Raw genomic sequence first — 19,103 nt, 5'->3', positions numbered from 1 at the left:
AGCCTCATCAGGGTTTAACTGAGGCTTATGGGCTCTACCTCAAGAAAGGGACAGGCAAAAGGGCTGAGAAAGTCTCTTTGTGACCAAGATACAGTAGAGATTCCAAACAACGCTAAGCAAAACAAAATAAAAACTAGCATTTGTTTCATAGCAGGTTTTAAAGCACTTTTTCCCCCACATCTTTTTTAAAACAACTGATTCATTCAACCAAGAGTCACGGAAAACCTTTACGTATCCCCGGTGGCTAAGTCAGAGGGGGGAGAAGGTCTAGGTCTTTGCATGCCATGCGAGGTAGTCCAGGTTTTATTCTGAAGGCAACGGGGACAGCTAGGGGAGTGTCAGGTGCGAGGAGACACCAATGGATGTGAACTGAGACAATGGGCTGCCCCTCTACCCCCTCAGGCCCCTTGCAGGCTCTGCAGCACCATGGAGAACAGGCTGGGCTTTCCATTCCAATCAGCTAACCTTACCCCTTTAACACGATCCTGGTTTGATAGTAAATACCATGGCCTGGCACCTGCAGAGAGCTTCATGCTTTTTAAACTGTGTTCACTGAAAACGTAGCTGCACTTTCTTCCAAGATCCAGTAAGTAGATCTGAAAGGTGGGCAGGATAGGTATTGCTACTCTTCCTTACTTAAGGGAGAAAACTGGGAGTGTGCAGGACTAGCTAGGAAGGATCTGTGGGAATTCATTCAACAAATATCAATACTTAACTGAGCACCTACTGTGTGCCGGGTACTGTTTCTGGCAATGGGAACACACCAGAGAACAAAGGAGTAAAACACTCCTGCCCGCTGGGAGCTGACATTCCAATGAAGGGAGACCATAAACAATGTAAATAACATTACAAATATGAAGAAAATAGTAAACAATGTAAATAATAAATATGAGGGAATTCCTTGGCAGTCCAGTGGTTGAGACTCCGCATTTCCATTGCAGCGGGCACAGGTTCGATCCCTGGTCAGGGAACTAAGATCCCACAAGCTGGGTGGCGCGGCCAGAAAAATAAATAAGTAAAGAAGTATGAATTAAAAAAAAAAAAAAAAAAAAAAGAAAGTATGAATTAACAGTATTGTGTGTTATAAGGTAACACACGCTGTGGAGAAAAAGCAGGGCCGGGCAATAGGGAAGTGTGGGTGAGTGGAGGGGAGGGCTTATTCAACTGTGACTCTGTGATCAGGGAAGTCTGCAATGTAAAGGCGCCAGCTGCTGAGTCCCCTGAACCAAGGTAGAAGCAGTAGGAGGGAGAAGAAAACAAATTAAGAGGCATTACAGATGCAGGAGCGGACAGGTCTTGGAAGCATACGGGGAGAGGGGGGAGGGGGGCAGAGGTGGGGGACAAGCTGAAGACCATCCCCAATTTTCTGAGGGAGGGGGCCCAGGCCAAAGGGCAGGCCAGAGGGGAGGGCAGGATGTCCATGATGGACACCAAGGCAGCCAAATGGACATGTCTTCAAGGCAACTGTTTATCTAGCTCCTAGCGAGTCTGGACCAGAGACACAGAGATGCAACCTGCGGGTTATCAGGACCCAGGCAGAAATGGAGACGTGTCCCGAGGGAAGAAAAGAAGGTAGACGGCAGAATTCTGAGGAAGACCAGCAGGCTGCCTGCCATCAGAGGGGCCAGGAAAACGATGGCTGAATTTATTAGCCAGGAGATCGCTGGCACCCTAGTGGGCTTGCAGCAGAGTGACGGGCACAAAAACCCAGAGGCCTGGGGGGTGACAAGGGGAGGAGGGAGAGACTGCATGTCAACCATCCTTCCCTAACATTTGTTATTTTAAGGGCACGTGGGCTCAAGGTGAGCTGCCTGGGGTTGGTTCGTTATTTAAGATGGGAGAAGTACGGACTGGACGTAGAAATGCTCCTAAGAAGGGACCAATGGTGGGGCGGGGGTGGGTGGTGGTGTGCTAAGGATACTGGAACCGGGTTACCCATGAGACAGCTGACCAAAATAACTACCCCCATGACCTTTATTGAGAACTTAGGTGCCAGGCACTGCAGCAAGAGCTTCACGTACGTCACCCCACTTAATTCTTTCAACAACCCTATAAGGTAGGTCTTGGGATTCACATCCACACTCTGCAGAGAAGGAAACTGAGCTTAGAGAGGCCAAGTAAGGTGGCCCAGGTGGAGAGCCAGGATTCAAACCCAGGTGTATGGGGTGGTCCCTACACGTCACCCTTCCCCCGCTGATTCCCCTTAGAGGAAGGAAGGACCCTCTTACCTTACGATAGGAGGAGGGAGGGGCGGGGGACGGCAGGCTAGTTGGAAGGACAGTCGCAGGAGAGTCTGACTGGGGTCCTGGTTCCTCTATAATCAGGGAGCAAGATGCCACACTGAGGCTGAGAGAAGTGGGGGGGGGGGTGGGGGTCTGAGAGGCAAGATGGTCTGAAGCAGCTGCTGAGGAGGACAAAAGCAGACTGACCGGAACACGGGAAAGGACAGGCTGGGGGCCCCAGAGGCCTGGCACACGGGGCAGCAGTGTGGGTTTCTCCCGAAGGGCTCGGCTGCCCAGCGGCTGGTGGGTTGTTAGGTATCAGGTGTGGGCAGGCCAGCGCTGGAAGAACCACAGGCAGAGAAACTGCGGGCCCGGGAGTGGCTGCAGTGATGGGCTGAGGAAGCCAGGGATGCGCCGAGAGGAGAGAGAGAAGAGACAGGAGCCCTAGCACCGTGTGACCATGAGAAAGCTGTGGCCAGGCTATGAGACGTCTGAATGCACGATTTCAGAGGCGGAAAGGTTCTGGGTCAGGACAAGGCCCCGTGGAGGTAACGGCCCTCGACCTGAGCAACGTAAAGAATGGAGGGATTTGGGTGTTAGTTGGGTGGTGGCCCAGAGGGGACAGTCTCAGGACGATGATGGGATTCAGGGTAGAGGAGCCGTCTATGAGCCAGACGCCAACATCCAGAGCACGAGGGAGAGTGACTGGATCGCGTCATTGATGATGATCACGATGAAGCTGAGAGCTCACACCTAGAGGACACGCATACACGGAAGGCTCTGATAAGTGCTGTAAGGACTTAACCCTCACAGCCGCCTGGGACATCAGTACCATCTTGTCTTTTTTTTTTACAGGTGGGGAAACTGGGCAGAGGGGTGAATGAAGAAACTTGCCCCAGGTCACACCCAAGTGGGAAGCAGGCCCTGGTCCATGCAGTCTGGCCGAAGGGCCCCTGCCCCTACCCATCCTGCCATCCCAGCAGAGTAGGAGGTGAGTGGGGACAGGGAGAGAAGAGGGATGGACACTGGTGGAAGTGGATGGCGGGAGCCTCAAAGGGGAAGGAGCAGTTGATAAGGTGGGTGATTAACAGCCAGAGAGAGGGGAGCAGCCCCAAGGCATGTGGTTTGAGGCGATGGGAACCATCTTTTCTTGAGAGGCTTCAGGGAAGTGGGGGGTCTCAGGAGAAGAGTTGGATTTCCATCAGCACCGGCAGGAGGAAGGAAAGCTCAGTGACGATGTAAGGGAGCCTGTTACAGGGAACTTCCATGGGTTCCGACGGGAAAACAAGGGAAGAAGGAAGCAATGGAAAGTTGGTTCAGGTGAGAAAAAGCAGGAAGAAAATTTGTGTCTGCATTTCACAGATAAGGAAACTAGACCTCAGAAAAGCTAAGTGTCCCACCCAACCGGTAAGTCCAAGACTGGGATCTGAATTGCCCCAAGATAGTTCTCTGAGGGTGAGAAACTGCAGCTCAGAAGGAGCTTGAGGGCAGCTTTGCAGTTAAAGAGACAGTGATCGGATGCAAGCCTCCTATGAAAAACGGCGGCAGCAAACATTCCAGGTAGAGGCCAGGAGGGGAGGGCAGGCTTTGGGAGAAGCAGAACTCAATGAAAATTAAAAACAAAAAAAAACTCTCTGAGATGGAAAGGTTGGGTACCAGGGGAGATATGAAAAGAGCCAGTTCTGGGGTTCAAGAGGGAATACCAAAGGCTTCCTTGAACACAAGCAAGCGAGTTCATCCAGTGGGTCAGGGAAAGCCAGAAGAGGTCCAGAACCCAAGCCTGTAAAAGAAGGAAAGTGGGACTCAAGTCTGGAGATTGGTCACCGCCCCAAAGAGGGGTGGGACAAAAGCCCTCTTCAATGAAGGGCCACAGATGGCTAAAAGGTGCCCAGCAGAAACCAGGAAACTATGGAAGGCCTACTCCACAGAGCCACGCCCTCCCTTCCACATGACACGCCCCCCCCCACTTCATGTGCACACCCGTGTTCCATGTGCACACCCCCTACCCCATGTGCACACCCCTGTATGGTTTAAACAATGTGACTGAATCCCCCCAATTAGCCCCAAGTGCCTCCCGCTGTTAAAGAGCTGAGGCCGCCTTGGCTGCCAACTATAATCCTAGGGGCTCCCCTCCAAGCCCTTTGCCCCAGCCTCACCCTCCCCCACTTCTGGGCAGAGGGGGCCAGCAGCCGGCAGGAAAGTGGCCACATGGGGGCCAAGTGCTGATCTGGGACCGCCTGAGATCCTCCAGCAGACCCCAGCCCTGGGCATCAGCACGCGGCCTGGGTGTTCATGAAACAAACAACCCGACAGAAGTTCAAGAGGACTCCTCGCTGGACCCCACGCCACTCCGAAATCCACCTTTTAGAAAAGCGCCTCCCGCTGAAGGAGGACAGAAAAGAAGGGAGGGGCGGGATCTCTAGGAGACAGGAAAGATCACTATAATTTTGTTGCAAGAACGAAAGCAATTTGGGATTTCACGCCCTTTCGAAGCAGAATGGCATCTACTGGAAGGTACTTGGTTTCGAAAGCACTGGAGTGGGTGGGAGGGACACCGGCAGCTGCCTTCGCCCCCTGCCCCCCAGCTCCCCAGAGGACCCTAGCAGTCAGCTTGCGCTGCTGGGACCAGGAAGGATGAGCAAAGCCAGAAGTGGAGGAATGCAGAGCTCAGCAGGGCCAGCGACACAAACCCCCAAGGCCAAGCGAGGTTTCTAACTGGCTCGGCAGCCACCAGCTCCTAGAGAGAAGGCTGAGCCTTAACCCACTCGGCCGGCTGTCAGTGCCCTGCCATCCGGCTGCACCCTGGCGGGGAAGGAGGGCTTCCCCCAGCAGAGCTTGAGGACTGAGTTTCCCTGACAAGCAAAACAAGAGAAGGGCTGTGAAAGGGTCAGCGGAAGTTCCCTCGCTTCAAATCTTTCCTGTTTCCTTCTGCCCCTGCTTTCGCCACCGCCACCGCAGGACTCAGCATGGTCTGCGAGCGGTGTGCCTAATCTGGTTGGAATTTCCTCCTCCACCCACCTGGCATTCTCCCCACAGTCCTGAGCGCTCCCGACCAGGGGTTCTCACATCCATCCCAAGTGCTGGTCTAGGCGACCACGTCACTGGCCCCTCTGGAGCACCAGGGCGAGACTCACGGTAGAGGGGCTGCAAAGCCCCAGTTGGAAAGGAGCAAGTCGTGGCTACCCTTTGCTGAGAGCCCTACAGAGCCCCCTCGCTCCCTCCCCTGGGACCACTACGGGGTCCCAGCAGCCTGGCCCTTTATGGATGAGTGAGTACTCATATGCCACCAGCTCGGGGACAAGCGACAGAGGAAGACACAGGAAAGAGGAGAAAAGTTGCCAAAAGTCTTCCAAATACCCACTTAATAATCACAGGCTGTTGACTGCTGGAGCTCGAGAGGCACTAGTGATTATGAGGTTCAGTGTTTTTCAGACGTTTTTGCCCATAATCCCCAGCCAGAAGTGCACTTTACACAGCCACTCAGGGAACACACACACACACAACCCAAGGAGAATTTCATGGAGCGACCCTGCTCCTTACCACATGCCACACATGCCTGTACTTTGTACTCGCACCAATCTGGCTTTTTAAAAATGTTGCTCCCGGGACTTCCCTGGTGGCACAGTGGTTAAGAATCCGCCTGCCAATGCAGGGGACACCGGTTCGAGCCCTGGTCCGCGAAGATCCCACATGCTGCAGAGCAACTAAGCCCGTGCGCCACAACTACTGAGCCTGCGCTCTAGAGCCCGCAAGCCACAACTACTGAGCCCATGTGCCGCAACGACTGAAGCCCGCACGCCTAGAGCCAGTGCTCCGCAACAAGAGAAGCCACCGCAGTGAGAAGCCCGCACACCACAACGAAGAGTATCCCCCGCTCACCGCAACTAGAGAAAGCCTGTGCGCAGCAACGAAGACCCAACGCAGACAAGAATTAATTAATTAATTAATTTTAAAAAAATGTTGCTCCCACTAATGGGTCACCACCCAGTTTGAAAAATGCAGATCATTAAGGTGACATTGTTGGGGGGATGGGACTTCATGGGGAAATGTATGTAATGTTACAATGGGAAGCATTAGCAAGGCTGACCATCTGCACTTAATGACCCAACGTAACAGCTCGCTGGGCTCAGAAATGAAAGTGACCATCCCTGAGCACCATGGTTCACACTATCTAGGAGAGAAAAACTGGAAAAAGCAGGCCCATCCAACACTCTCAGTGAACTTTACAAGAACAGGTTAAAACTGTGTGCCTTATAAAATCAAAGAAAACTTTTTTTTTTCCCTTTCAAGATACAATTTACATTGATTTGGCTTATTTGAAATTTCAAGAAAGTAAAAAGGACAATGAGTGTTCTGTGTTTGTAGAAAGGGGGACAGGTTAAAAATGGGAAATACTGAACTGGTCCACAGCCTCCCTTTTACTAGTGACAAAACTAAGGCACAGAACAGTGCCTAAGGCATGAAACAAGTTAGGGGCCGGGCTTGAACCCCAGCCCAGGGCTCCTGATTCAATTACTCACAGTCTTCATCTTCCCAAATATTTAAGAAGAACACAGTGAAGGTCTCCCCAAGTAGAGCATTTCCATGACTGAAGCATATCTCACGTTGGACACAGACAACCATGCTGGTCTTGGCACACGTTGGCACTCTGCCGCGGCCTCCCTGGGGTCACACAGAGGGGCTCATACCACTTAACTCTGTGCCTTTTATCCCTGCTGCAAAATGAAAAGAGTAATCCAAGAAAGTTGTAGCCAAAAAACAAGAGGGGCTTTAAAGCCAAACCTGCATGCTCAAAACCAGAAGAACCCCTAAGGGTTGTTATTCAGAGCTAGGATTATAATCGCAGAACCTAGAAAACCTTCCTGGTTGGTTAACCCAAGCCTTCATTTTACAGTCAAGCCCCATAGAATGACTTGCCTAGGACGGTGAGACCAGCTCCTTCGACCATACACACCACGTTAACCTGGCCACAGGTGAAAACCGCTAGGGAAAGTAACGCTAAGTACACAGTGACAAATGGATCAAAACAGACCAGCATTGGGCTTCCCTGGTGGCGCAGTGGTTGAGAGTCTGCCTGCCAATGCAGGGGACACGGGTTCGAGCCCTAGTCTGGGAGGATCCCACATGCCACGGAGCGGCTAGGCCCGTGAGCCACAACTACTGAGCCTGCGCATCTGGAGCGTGTGCTCTGCAACAAGAGAGGCCACGATAGTGAGAGGCCCGCGCACCGCGATGAAGAGTGGCCCCCACTTGCCGCAACTAGAGAAAGCCCTCACACAGAAACGAAGACCCAACACAGCCAAAAATAAAATTAAATAAATAAATAAATTAAAAAAAAAACAGACCAGCATCCACAGGGCAGGAGGGACAGGGAGGAAACTAAACACAGATCACAAAATTTAAACACGTGAGATTAATGCCTCTTCAGAGTGTCACAGGGAGCTCAAAAGGCATGACTGACTGTTCCTAATCCTAAAGATAAGCTAAAATGATGCCCTGAACCAAACTCACAGCAGAGGCCAAGGGCCTCGGAAGTGGTACAGGTCCTTGACGGGACATTCATCTCCACGACCCAGTGGGTCTGGTGCCTGCTCAAATAACATCTCCCTGCTCCTAACTTTCCCACACTCTGTCCAAGGCACCTGAGACAACAACTTCAAACATGGGGAATTTTATTACACGTGAGGGATTCTTTCCTATACAAATGCCACCTGGTATCTGTCCAGGGTCTTTCCTGGAGCAGCTTCGAAAACCTAAGAGACAAGATCTCCCTGTGGCCTCTGTAACCCTGGCAGGCAAAGACCATTCCCTTAATTCCCCACTGGGATGCCGGAGGGACAGAAGGGGTGATGGCTCAGTCCCAGCAGCACAATATAAGACTTGGGCTCACCTTACAGCCAATGCCCATGGCCTCCTCTCTGGACCCGTGTCTGTCCAGCCACTGACTGCCAGCTCTGAGAGCTGCCCAGGGCAGGGAAAACCCTCTGCATTAGACATTCTGGCCTTCACACCACTCACGTGGGGCCAGCATCAGCAACAAGATACAGATGCTAGCTGGGGAACTCTGCTGGGCCTGCCTTCCAAGATAACTGCCACCCGGAGAGGTCCCCAAATCTCCCAAAGCACACTGGGGCTGAAGTCGCAGGATACAGGTGGCTCATGAGCCCGGGCAGGCTAATCTGTTCACCTCTCTGTGCCACGGTTTCTTCATCTGTTAATCCCCAGGGTTGCTGTATGTTTTAGATGAGTTCTGCCCACAAAAGTGCAATGTGTCGATACTAGTATTACTCGCCCTCAGCACTCTGTCCCCTAGCCATTCGGTATCCTGAACAGGCTGACTGAGGGCAACTCAGGCAAAATCCGCCTGGCTAAAGTTGCCTCCTTACAGAAATGCATTTAAAACTACCCGGGAAGTACCGGGCCAACTGAACGTCTATTACACAAACCGTAAGAAAGGCTGTATAGCACACGCTCTCCCTGCCTGCCCGCCTCCCTGCAACAAAATAAGAAGGCAAATGTCACTGCAAGTCTTACTGCCTCTCAGCGGCTCGACAGCCGGAGGGCGGGTGGCCGGGCCGGCCGGACCGGGGACACGTTCCTCGGCGCGAGCGTGGTTAGCGCTCCCGGCGGTGGGTCCCTCGGGGTCAGCGCACGTGTGGGCAGCCTCGGCCACCCGGCACCGGCCGGCGGACGCCACTCGCCGCGGCTCGGACACCGGGCGCGCCAGCGGGAGCCGCAACGACCCGGGACCGCAAACTCTCCGATCGCGTGGCCAGACAGTGGTAAGACTGTGCAAAGCTGCACCGGACGCCTCCCTCGGGAACCCCGCCGCCACCACCGAGGCCAGCGGCGCTCGCCACTCCTCCTCGCCGGCCGCAGCGCCGCCAGCAGCCCGGGCAGGGAACTCGGCGGGAGCGGCGGAGCGGGGCGCCGGCTGGGGCACCCTCGTGGGCGCGGGGGGTGCCCCCAGGGCCCAGGCGCACAGCGGAAGGAGCTGCGCAGCGCGCTCCCCGGCGCCCCGGCTGCGCGCGCCAGCTCCCGGTGAGACCCAGGAGACCCGGGGCGCCGCGGCCCCGAGGAGAGCGCGGTTTCGGAGAGCTGCATCCAGGCTGCTCCTGCGCGGGATGCAAACGCACGCGCGCGCGCTCTCCTCTCCGCTCGCTCCGTCCCTAAAGTCCCCTCGCGCCTCACCTTCACTGAGTCTACCGGGTACATGACCGAGTGCTCCAGGATCCCGGCCATCGCTCCGGCTGTCATGTGGATGGATAAGGAGACGCTGGTCGGCAGGTTCTCATAGTCCTCCGACCCGGCGTCCTTGCAGCCGCCGCCGCCGCCATCTCGGCTGTCCCCATCCATCCTGCGCCCTCCAGCCTGGCTCCCTACGCCGCCGCAGCGTAGCTCCATCCGCCGGCTCCGCTGGGCGCGGGAGGCTGCAGGAGGCGGGCGGGGAGGGGGAGGGGACGAAAAACTTCACTTCTTTAAAGTGGGAACCACCTCCCGGGTGCTGCGGCGCCTGACGCCATGGCGGGCTGGGGTGGAGCAGAGGGGCACCAATCACTGGGAAAGGAGAGGCCGGCCGCGGCCGCGCCATTGGTGTGCGGGACAGTGGGGACCCGCCTCCCAGTGTGACGTCACTGCCCAGTGCAAATTTCCAAGCTACCGGATGGGGGCGAAAGGAGACGTTGGGGTGTCCCGGGAAGTTGTCTTACCTCCTGGTGGGGTGGTGCTGCCTGGTTTGGGGCAGACCAGGGGGCAGTCGCTGGGGGGGGTCAGCCGGACCGTAGGGATTGGGCAATGCTTGAGGCTGGAGGGAGATTCGGAGCAGCGGAAAATCTGCCCCCAGAGCCCGGGATTTTGCAAACAGTATTGCTCAGCAAGCTTTGGCATTCCTCAGGCCTGGAGGGGGGAAGTTGCTGCGAACATCATTTATGGAGCAGTTATGGTGGCTGGAGGAGGGGAGGGGTGGAGGCACACGTGGGGGTGGAGTGGAGTTCTAGAATTGAGGACCCACTGCGCGATGTGAGGGGTGCACCTCCTTTTGTGCAGCACGAGAGCACGTCCCGTGGAGGGGACAAAGTGAAAACTCAAGATGCTATGCCAGGCTGCTTCGTTGGGGAGAATGGCCACTTACTCGAATTTTTCTCTCTCACTGAAAACACATAATACCTAGAGCAAAACTTGTGCCTCCTTATTCTCACCAAGGGGCTAAATCCACCCTGCCCTGGACTGGGCAATAAGTAGTCACCAGGATGGAGCCCTTCTGAGTAGGCGCCTTCAGCACGTTTTCCTGGGGCTGGAGGGGCTTTAGAAGCCTGGTCTCACAGTAGGGTGCAGAGTGGCCAAGAGAGTAAAATCTTGCAGTATTGCATCTGCCTATCTTTAAAGACTCTGGTCTTCTAGATCTTAAACTCATCCCAAGCTATCTTCTTAAATAAAGTGTAACCCAGACTGTTTTATTTTAACCTAAATAATATTGTCTTTCTCCATCTGGGGGAAGGGGGAGGAATCAAAAAGTAGGGGAGTAACCTGCCTGTTTATCTAAGGCTCCCTGAAAGCATGGCATCTGCACATCTAAATGTGCATGTTCTGGGCTTAAGACTTAGCTGGAGCTGATCAACTTTTACTGCACCTTATCCAAAGAGGGCTTCTCTGGTCAGGAAAGCTGCGCCTTGAGATATGAAAAGGTGCAGGAGACCCTGAAGATGCTGCATACCCTCTTTGGCCTCACCCTGGTCCCAAGATTTGGGTCATAACAACCCAGGCAGCTCTCCGGGATTTGAGATTCAGTGATGTGAGCGATGTCAACAGAGTCTTCACGGCCAAGGGCACCATTTCCCCAATTTTGGTAGCTGCCAAAAGTTGCTCCCGAGACCAGTGCTAAGGATGGGCTAGGTAGAAACACGCTCTGTATTTAGTAATTGCTGGAGAAAAATTTAGTAATTGCTTTTGCCAGAGGTGATTTTGAAGAAACGTTGGTCAAAACCTGTTGATACTCATGTAAAAATGGATACCCTTTAACCAGTACATATTAACTCATCGTCCCACTTCAGGGAATGTGACACAACTGTCTGAATATGCATGACACTCTTCAAAGCATTATTCATAGTAATAAATAATTGGAAACAACCAAAATGTTCAACGAGAGAACATTGGCTGAGCAAATTACGATACCTGTATTCATGAAATATTATGGGGCCATTAAAATTGTGGCTACGCAACGACATGGGAAATAATTATGATGCAATGTTATGTGAAAAAACAAAACAAAATTCTATGAACATTACATTCACAAAGATGTGAATATGCATAGGAAAGGAGTGAAGTGGTTATTGTGATAGTGATGTAGGATTATAGGTATTTTTACTATATTTTTCAGACAAACAATGCGTATATTGTTTCTATAATTGAAAAAATGGAAAGAATGAAAATGGATCATTCTTTTTAGGATCTAATCTCCCAACGGATGAGAAACCCCCTGAACTCTGCAATGGTGATATTGGTGGAGAAAAGTAAGCTTGTGGATGGTTAAGAGGACTCTTGGCACTTGTGAACATGCCCATAATCTTCAGATACCTAAGATTTTTTAAAAATTTCATTAAACAAACGTTAAGCCAGAAGCATTTAGAAAACCTTGGAATATTTATTTTGAATATTCAATATTTTTTCTCACCAAATGTGGTATATATGGTGGTTTGGCCCTCAGCATCCATCTTAAACTTCTCCTTGTACTGTAGTGACCAGAAAATTTTACACCACATTTCTCAGACTCCTTTGCAACTAGGAGTCTAGATATAATTTATATTCTGCCAGTTAGGTGAACTAGGGAGATCTGGGAAGTGGAAGGCAGATAGAGACCACCTTCCTGCTGCTTTGAAGTTATACGCTGCCTAGTGAAATCATAGACTCTTGGGTTAGGAGCAGTTGGGGTGGGCAGTGGCTTCCCTGTTACAATAGCATTGCAGGGTCTGGACACCAAGTTCATGAATGTTGAGAGGCAATTGTGGCAGTGGGAGTGGCAGCAGGGATGGTGGCAGTACCATAGCTTCCATAGGTGGCCTTCACCTTTGAGGATGTGGCGGAGGTTCCCTCGGGAAGCCAGTTTGGAGGTGTGGGTCTGAGAATCATCTCTGGAGACCCCACCTAGGTTTCAGCTCCTCCTTCCCATCCAACAATATTCTGTATAGTAGCAAATGGGCATCATAATGAAGGAGGCTTCCCTAGATGTCAGAATACAGCAGCCGGACGTGGTCTTAGACCTCTGAGGAAGGCCTGCTTGCAAGGAGGGGTGAGATCCCAGACACCATAACCCAGTGCTTTGGCCACACTGCCAACAAGGAGGCAGCAGTGGAAGGACCCAGGAGCAGAGCAGAGATCCTGCCCTGTTGGGTAAACCAGGAGACTCAGAATGATTTGCTGGTTCCAGCCGAGTCTTACATAAAGTTCCTGAATGTTGAAGTTCTGAAGATGTCATCATGCTGCTTTAGCCCAACTGGGAGTCAATCTCCACTTAGAAACGGGAAGCTACAGAGGGTGTAGGGGGAAGAGCATTTGAGTTGGAGTCACGGAACTGTTCAAGCCCAGATTCCACCATTTACCAGCTATGTGGCTCTGGCCCTTTTGGTTGGCATGCTTCCTCACCTGCTTAACATGGGCACTGCCACTTAACACATGGTGAATGAAATACAGAAAAAAATAGAATAAAAGCTCATGGTGAAGTATATATAATTTGGGGGTGTTGGGAGGAAAGAGGACAGAAAGAGTAAGAGTATAGAGTTAAGAGGTCCAGGCTTCCTCCAAAATCCTCCCTTTTTCACAATAATTACTTAAACCCTGGCATCCACCTGCCCACCCATGCAACACACAGATATATTAACACCCTACCCAGAATTTAGCCAATGCTGTGTCTCCCCCTGGAGCCCCAGAATTCCTCTAACAGAGGGGAGGCCCGGACCATGGAGGGACTGCAGCTGGTGTGATGTCTCCTAGATCATCGTGTGCTGGGTACCAGGTGGGGTGTGCATTTTGCCTTTGTTTTTCACAATGTGCACTCCTCCACATCTCCATTATTTTTAAGTCAAGTATATACGTTGGAAGGGCTGCGCGGGCCTCTAGACATGCAGGGTGTCTCCCTCATTTACACATCTGACCCTGTAATCCCGGAACCCCTTACTTTCCTAAGGACAGCACTGTGTTCCCTAAAAGCTTTATCTGTGATTCATCCTTAGGGATGAGTCTCCCCTTGAGACAGAAGAAATGGAGGCCAAAAGCTAGCCTCCCTCCAGAGCCCCCCATCAAATAAGGAAGGGATGGGGGGCGAGCCACCAGGCACAGAGAACTCAGAGCTGCCTCAGTTTACGGGACTTCCTTTTATGAAAGGTGGTGACAAGAGAGGGTCAGAGCTGGCAGTTTAATCAGCGGGTTGAGAGAGGAGTGTTGCCCAGCTCTGCCTCCCAGAAGCCTGCCGGGCTTGCGCTGCTGCAGGCTCTGCTGCTGAGTCCCTTGTGATAGGGCTGGGCCCCCCTGCTGTGCGACAGCACCCCCCCCCCCCGCCCCCGACTCCTGTCCTGTGGATGCGTGTGCCATCCTCCGTGGCAGCTGCCCCCTGCACTTTCACGGATGAGACCCAACGATGCCAGCCGTACCCTCCTCACATCAGGGTCTCTGCACTGCGGTCATTCCCACTCTCACTCAAGAACCCATCACCTAGCAGATGTCTCAAGGCCCCAGGGGTGGACGGAATGGGTAGCAGAGGAGCCCTGAGGCCCCAGTGGAGGCAAAGCATTGGCTGAATTGTGGGCCGGTGTGCCACATCTGTGTGTTTGCATGGGTGACCTTGGGCCATCCGTAGCCACTCACCAAAAGAGCTTGCGTCTGTCATCTTTCCCTTTCCTCACCTTTTTCCACAAATATACTCAATCCTCCATAGCCTAATAAAATCCCTCGTCCCTGTTCCACGTCTTAAGCTATTGCCCTATTTCTCTCCTCCATTCTGAAGCCCCAGAAAGAATGATCGCCCCTGGCCATCCCTCCTTACGAGGCACTCACTCCTGAAGCCTTCCCGTGGTTTCTAACTCCTGCACTTTTCGAAAGGAGCTCTTGAAAAGGTCACCAATGACCTCACTGCCAGATCAGCCCGCCTCCCCTAGCGGGAACCTCTCAACCCCGCCTCCTCAGGAATTCCTCCCTCACTTCCGCTCTCTTCCTGCCCTTCAGACAGCACCCTCTGCCTCCTCGGCCTCTCCTTCCTCCTGACAGTCTGTCCTCAGAGCTCTTTTCTTCCCTTCCCTTTGGTCCTCGCTTCCATTCCCACGTTCCCGTTCCCAACCCTGGCTCTGTTTTCAGTTCTGACCACTCCTCTGCACTCCAGCCGCATATTTTCTCATGCCTCTCAGACAGCTCCATCTAAGCTCAGATGGTAGAGCAGTGTCCTAGGGCTGCCGTCACGAAACACCACAAACGGGCAGCTTGAAACAACAGCAGTATATTCTCTCATGGCTCTGGAGGCTAGAAGTTCAAGATCAAGGTGTTGGCAGGGCCACGCCCCCTCCAAAGGCTCTAAGGGAGGATCCTTCCTTGCCTCTTCCTAGCTTCTGGCGGCTCCCCTGCAATCCTCGACGTTCCTTGGCACCTGTCATTGGATTAGAGGCCCACGCTACGCCAGGATGACTTCATCTTAGCTTGATTATATTCGCAAAGATATTTCTAAATAAGGGCACAGGTTCCGAGCAGACATGAATGTTGGAGGAAAACTGTTGAGCTCAAGCCAGGGGGGTTGAGAGGCTAGAGCTGCAGGCTGTGGGGGGAGAAGCCCGGGTTCCAGTCCTGACTCATATCCTTTGCCCCCGTCCCTTTATCTTCAGAAAGAGGAGTTGGACCCAGTGATGTGCCAATTCCCTTCCAGCTCTATCTTTCCAATCTAAAACTGAATTCATAATCTTTCCTCCTAGTTGACAACTCCTTCTCATGCTACTTTTTCCTGTATCTTACCTCTGTCTTACCAGGCAACCGACTGGCAAGTTTAGAGTCATTCCTGACTTCTCTCTTCTTCTCTCAGATCCTGTCAGCCATGGGGAGATTCAGGCCTCTGAGAGAGTGTCACATATAGCTACGGCGACTGTGTAATTTATCATCCAAACTGGGATGCTTTTTGAGAGTGACAAGGGACACTGGTGAGTATTACACCAGGACAGAGGTAGAAACTGAGACTGTCCTGGGGAAACTAGGATATGGTCGTCCTACGTATAGCCTACCCTTGCTTTCCATGCCCCTCCTGTCAAAGGTACTAATTTCTCAGCTCAGATGGCTCCCCTTCCAGGAAGTCTTCTCTGATCCTCAGGAAGGGAGCTGAACCCTGTCACTCTTTCACGCCTCCTTCCTGCCTCTCCCAACCTTCTATTTATTATTATAGTTATGTTGCCTCAAGTTCTTTGAGGATGTAAATTGAGTAAATGATCAATATTTATTACAGGAGTAAGAGTTTCCTTCAAAGGAGCTCCATATTCCTATATAATAATATTAAAATGCTGCAGACGTTCATGATCTCCAGGAAATTAAATCATGTTGCACCATAACTCCTGAGGCTCTGAGCACAGACGGTGGAGAAGAGAGAAAAAAGGGACATTTTCTTTTCTTCCAAAGTATTGATACATGTCACAAATGCTAAAACAGGGTGCTACTTTTCTCAGGAGCACGGAGTTGCAAAGCCTGAGAAGTGGAAGAGACCTAGAATATGATATAGTCTATAATCCCATCTCACAGGTGACCAAAGAGGTCCAAGAGGTAAAGTAACTTGTCCACAGACACAGAAGTGGAAAGTGGAAGAACTGGGATAAAAACCCAGGTGTTCCATTCAGTACTTTTTCAATTCACCCACCTTTGAAATAACCCTAGAGGCTGATAAGACTCCTTTATTGCTGTCATTAGTCTTATCTCAGATGCCTGCTGTGTACAAACCAATAGTCATCAATGCTCCGCTCTGGCCGGGTTCCCCTGACATAGCACATTAGCACACGGCCGCATTTGCCAGATGCCACAGGTGAGTTTCACCCTGAGCCTTACCATCATTAAGAATGTGTTGAGGGCTTCCCTGGTGGTGCAGTGGTTGAGAATCTGCCTGCTAATGCAGGGGACACGGGTTCGAGCCCTGGCCTGGGAGGATCCCACATGCCACGGAGCAACTAGGCCCGTGAGCCACAACTACTGAGCCTGCGCGTCTGGAGCCTGTGCTCCGCAACAAGAGAGGCCACAATAGTGAGAGGCCCGCGCACCGCGATGAAGAGTGGCCCCCGCTTGCCGCAACTAGAGAAAGCCCTCGCACAGAAACGAAGACCCAACACAGCCAAAAATAAATAAATAATTTAAAAAAAAAAAAAAAAAGAATGTGTTGATCGTGATCCTCTAGGCAGCATAGCTGCCATATTTCCAACAACTCAATAGACTGCTGAGCATAGAAGAGGAGCTCTTTAGGAGAATGGAGATGATATTCCCCCTGCCTGGAATGTCCAGTGCCCGCTCTTCCATGGATAGATTCTTTTTTTTTTTTTTTAACATCTTTATTGGAGTATAATTGCTTTACAATGGTGTGTTAGTTTCTGCTTTATAACAAAGTGAATCAGCTATACGTATACATATATCCCCATATCTCCTCCCTCTTGCATCTCCCTCCCGCCCTCCCTGTCCCACCCCTCTAGGTGGTCACACAGCACCGAGCTGATCTCCCTGTGCTATGCGGCTGCTTCCCACGAGCTATCTGTTTTACATTTGGTAGTGTATGTAAGTCCATGGATAGATTCTTGTCTTGCAAGTACCAGCTCTAATGTCACTTCCTCAGAGAGAACAATTTAAACCAGTACCACAATCACTTTTTAAAAAAATGTATAGCACCCATTACTTTCTTAATTTATCTTTGTTTGTTTGTTTATTCTCCCTCTTGCACTCTCTCTCTCTGTGTGTGTCTCTATCACACACACACACAGAGTAAGTTTCAAGGAAACAGGCACTGAGTGTCACATCTTCACAGCTCTGTCCCCGTGCTAGAACCATGCCTGGCACAGAGTAGGCTACAACTGAATAAATGCAAATGAATAAATAAAATGTCCCCTCCTCCAGGAAGCCTTCCCTGACCCAGACAGCCCACACACATCTTTCTCCACTGAACTTCTCTAGGATGTGTGTACTACCTCACCCACCTGACATTTATAATTTACTTCCTTGTATTGTAGTTTGTTTCAGAACATACCTTGGTCCCCCATCTAGACCTTAAGCCCTGGAGAGCAGAATCTCTGGTTTATGCTCCTTTGTAGGCCCAGAACCTAGCACAGATTCCTGCACATAACAGGAGAGCAACAGGCATGTGTTTAATCGATTGAGGAGGAAGCAGAGCATAGCAGAAAAGGTGAACTTTGAACTCAGACGTTCTGAATTACTACTCACTACCTAGCTGTGTGTCCTTTGAAAAATTACTTAGCATCTCTGAGTCTAGTTTCTCAATTATAAAACGGGCACATTAATTCCTACATTACAGGATTAAAAAAGAAAATATATATAGCACTCTATATATGTATATGTGTTTATGTATTCAGAAATGTCATTTCCCCGTTAGTGTTTGGCAAATGTTTGTTTGCTCTTACAGTAGCCATGGACATTTTTCATAGCATGCTGATGTTCACCAAAGATTTTCTGTCTCTTAAACAGCAGTTAATTCTGCTTTTTAAGTGTTCTTTTTTTTCTTTTTCAAAAATGCAAGTCTGTAACATTTTTATCAAAATGTTTTGATAAATGCAAGTATATAAAATCAGGACATGAACACTACTTGCTACAGTTAATAGATTTCCTTTCCATATTATCATAAAAAGGACCAATTCACATTCTCACCATTTGCTTCACATTCACAAAAGTCACTTCAAGAGCTATAGCCATCTCTCAAAACTGATCAGTTTGGTGCAAGTAAAGCATGTTTCTTTTAAAAGGCTGTGCACTTGCCCAGGTGTGAGGTTATTACAATGTAGCACATTTATACAGGTGGAAATACAGAGAGGCTGTTCTGTCCTTTAATCACCTGTCCTGTGACAGCAGAGTCCTAACTTAATCTCCATGTCTCTTCATTCCCAGAAGTTTGGTGGCCAAGTCATACTAAATAGTGGCAACTTGTAGAACTCTGGAAAGTTTTCGAGCACTTTCTCATATCTTATCTCATTTGATTATTAGGGCTGTTATTACAGAGTTAGATGGAGAAATGCAGGCCATGTAATATTATTTTATGGTTGGATTGATTTGTAAGCTGTACTACCCAAGGAAGTTGATTAATGGGGCGAATATCAGCAAGGGAGGTGTCACATAGTACCCTGTCCTTGACCAAGTTCAATTCAACTATTTTTTTTAATCAACTACTGGAAAAAGTCATGGAATGCAAACTTACCAACCTCTTAGAAGACGCAATACTAGGAGGAGTAGCTTTTCAGAAGGCTACAAGTCAAGGTTGTTTTTTTAAATCTCTAAAAACATATTGATAAAATTGTACCCTTAAATCCTGAACCTCACGAACAAGCAAGGCAGGACAGGCCCTCCTAAACTGGTAAGACTTCACATGATGCTGTAGTTGCCCATCAGCTTGGGACAAGCTCCAGCTCCCAGGACGTTTCTCCTGGCTCTCTTCACTTGGACGGCCGCTGTTTGTCCTTCCAGTCCCCAGTTACATGCCACTTCCTCTGGGAACCATCCTGACTTCACAGGTTTGCTTCTAGTTGTTCAAGCCAAAACCCCTGGATTCATCCCAAAGTCCTAATTGTTGCTCACATAGAACATATGATCTATCAAGAACCATGCCAGCTCTGCCTCTAATAGACAGTAGAGTTGTAGTTATTAATGTACAATCTAATTTTT

At 50.6% G+C, this 19,103-nt stretch overlaps 1 protein-coding gene and 1 long non-coding RNA gene across 2 annotated transcripts in view; one reads left to right on the top strand and one right to left on the bottom strand.

Moving 5' to 3' along the window:
- Nucleotides 1–9,765, bottom strand: part of SLC25A37 (solute carrier family 25 member 37) — a 42,709-nt gene extending 32,944 nt beyond the window's left edge. Inside the window, exon 1 of the mRNA XM_082470125.1 lies at nt 9,414–9,765. Within this exon, the coding sequence (XP_082326251.1) occupies nt 9,414–9,626 (213 nt within the window). The 5' untranslated portion in view covers nt 9,627–9,765. The remainder of the gene's footprint in view (nt 1–9,413) is intronic.
- LOC309664616 lies at nt 1,045–17,214 on the top strand. The gene is made up of 2 exons (XR_014265963.1): nt 1,045–9,004; nt 15,277–17,214. It is a non-coding gene; the product is annotated as an uncharacterized lncRNA (long non-coding RNA).
- The last annotated feature ends 1,889 nt before the right edge of the window (nt 17,215–19,103 follow it).

Source organism: Balaenoptera physalus, assembly GCF_965194825.1.
Source record: "Balaenoptera physalus genome assembly, chromosome: 7".
Lineage (NCBI taxonomy): Eukaryota > Metazoa > Chordata > Mammalia > Artiodactyla > Balaenopteridae > Balaenoptera > Balaenoptera physalus.
Note: the sequence above shows the minus strand (reverse complement) of the source record. Positions and strands in the feature narration are given on the sequence as shown.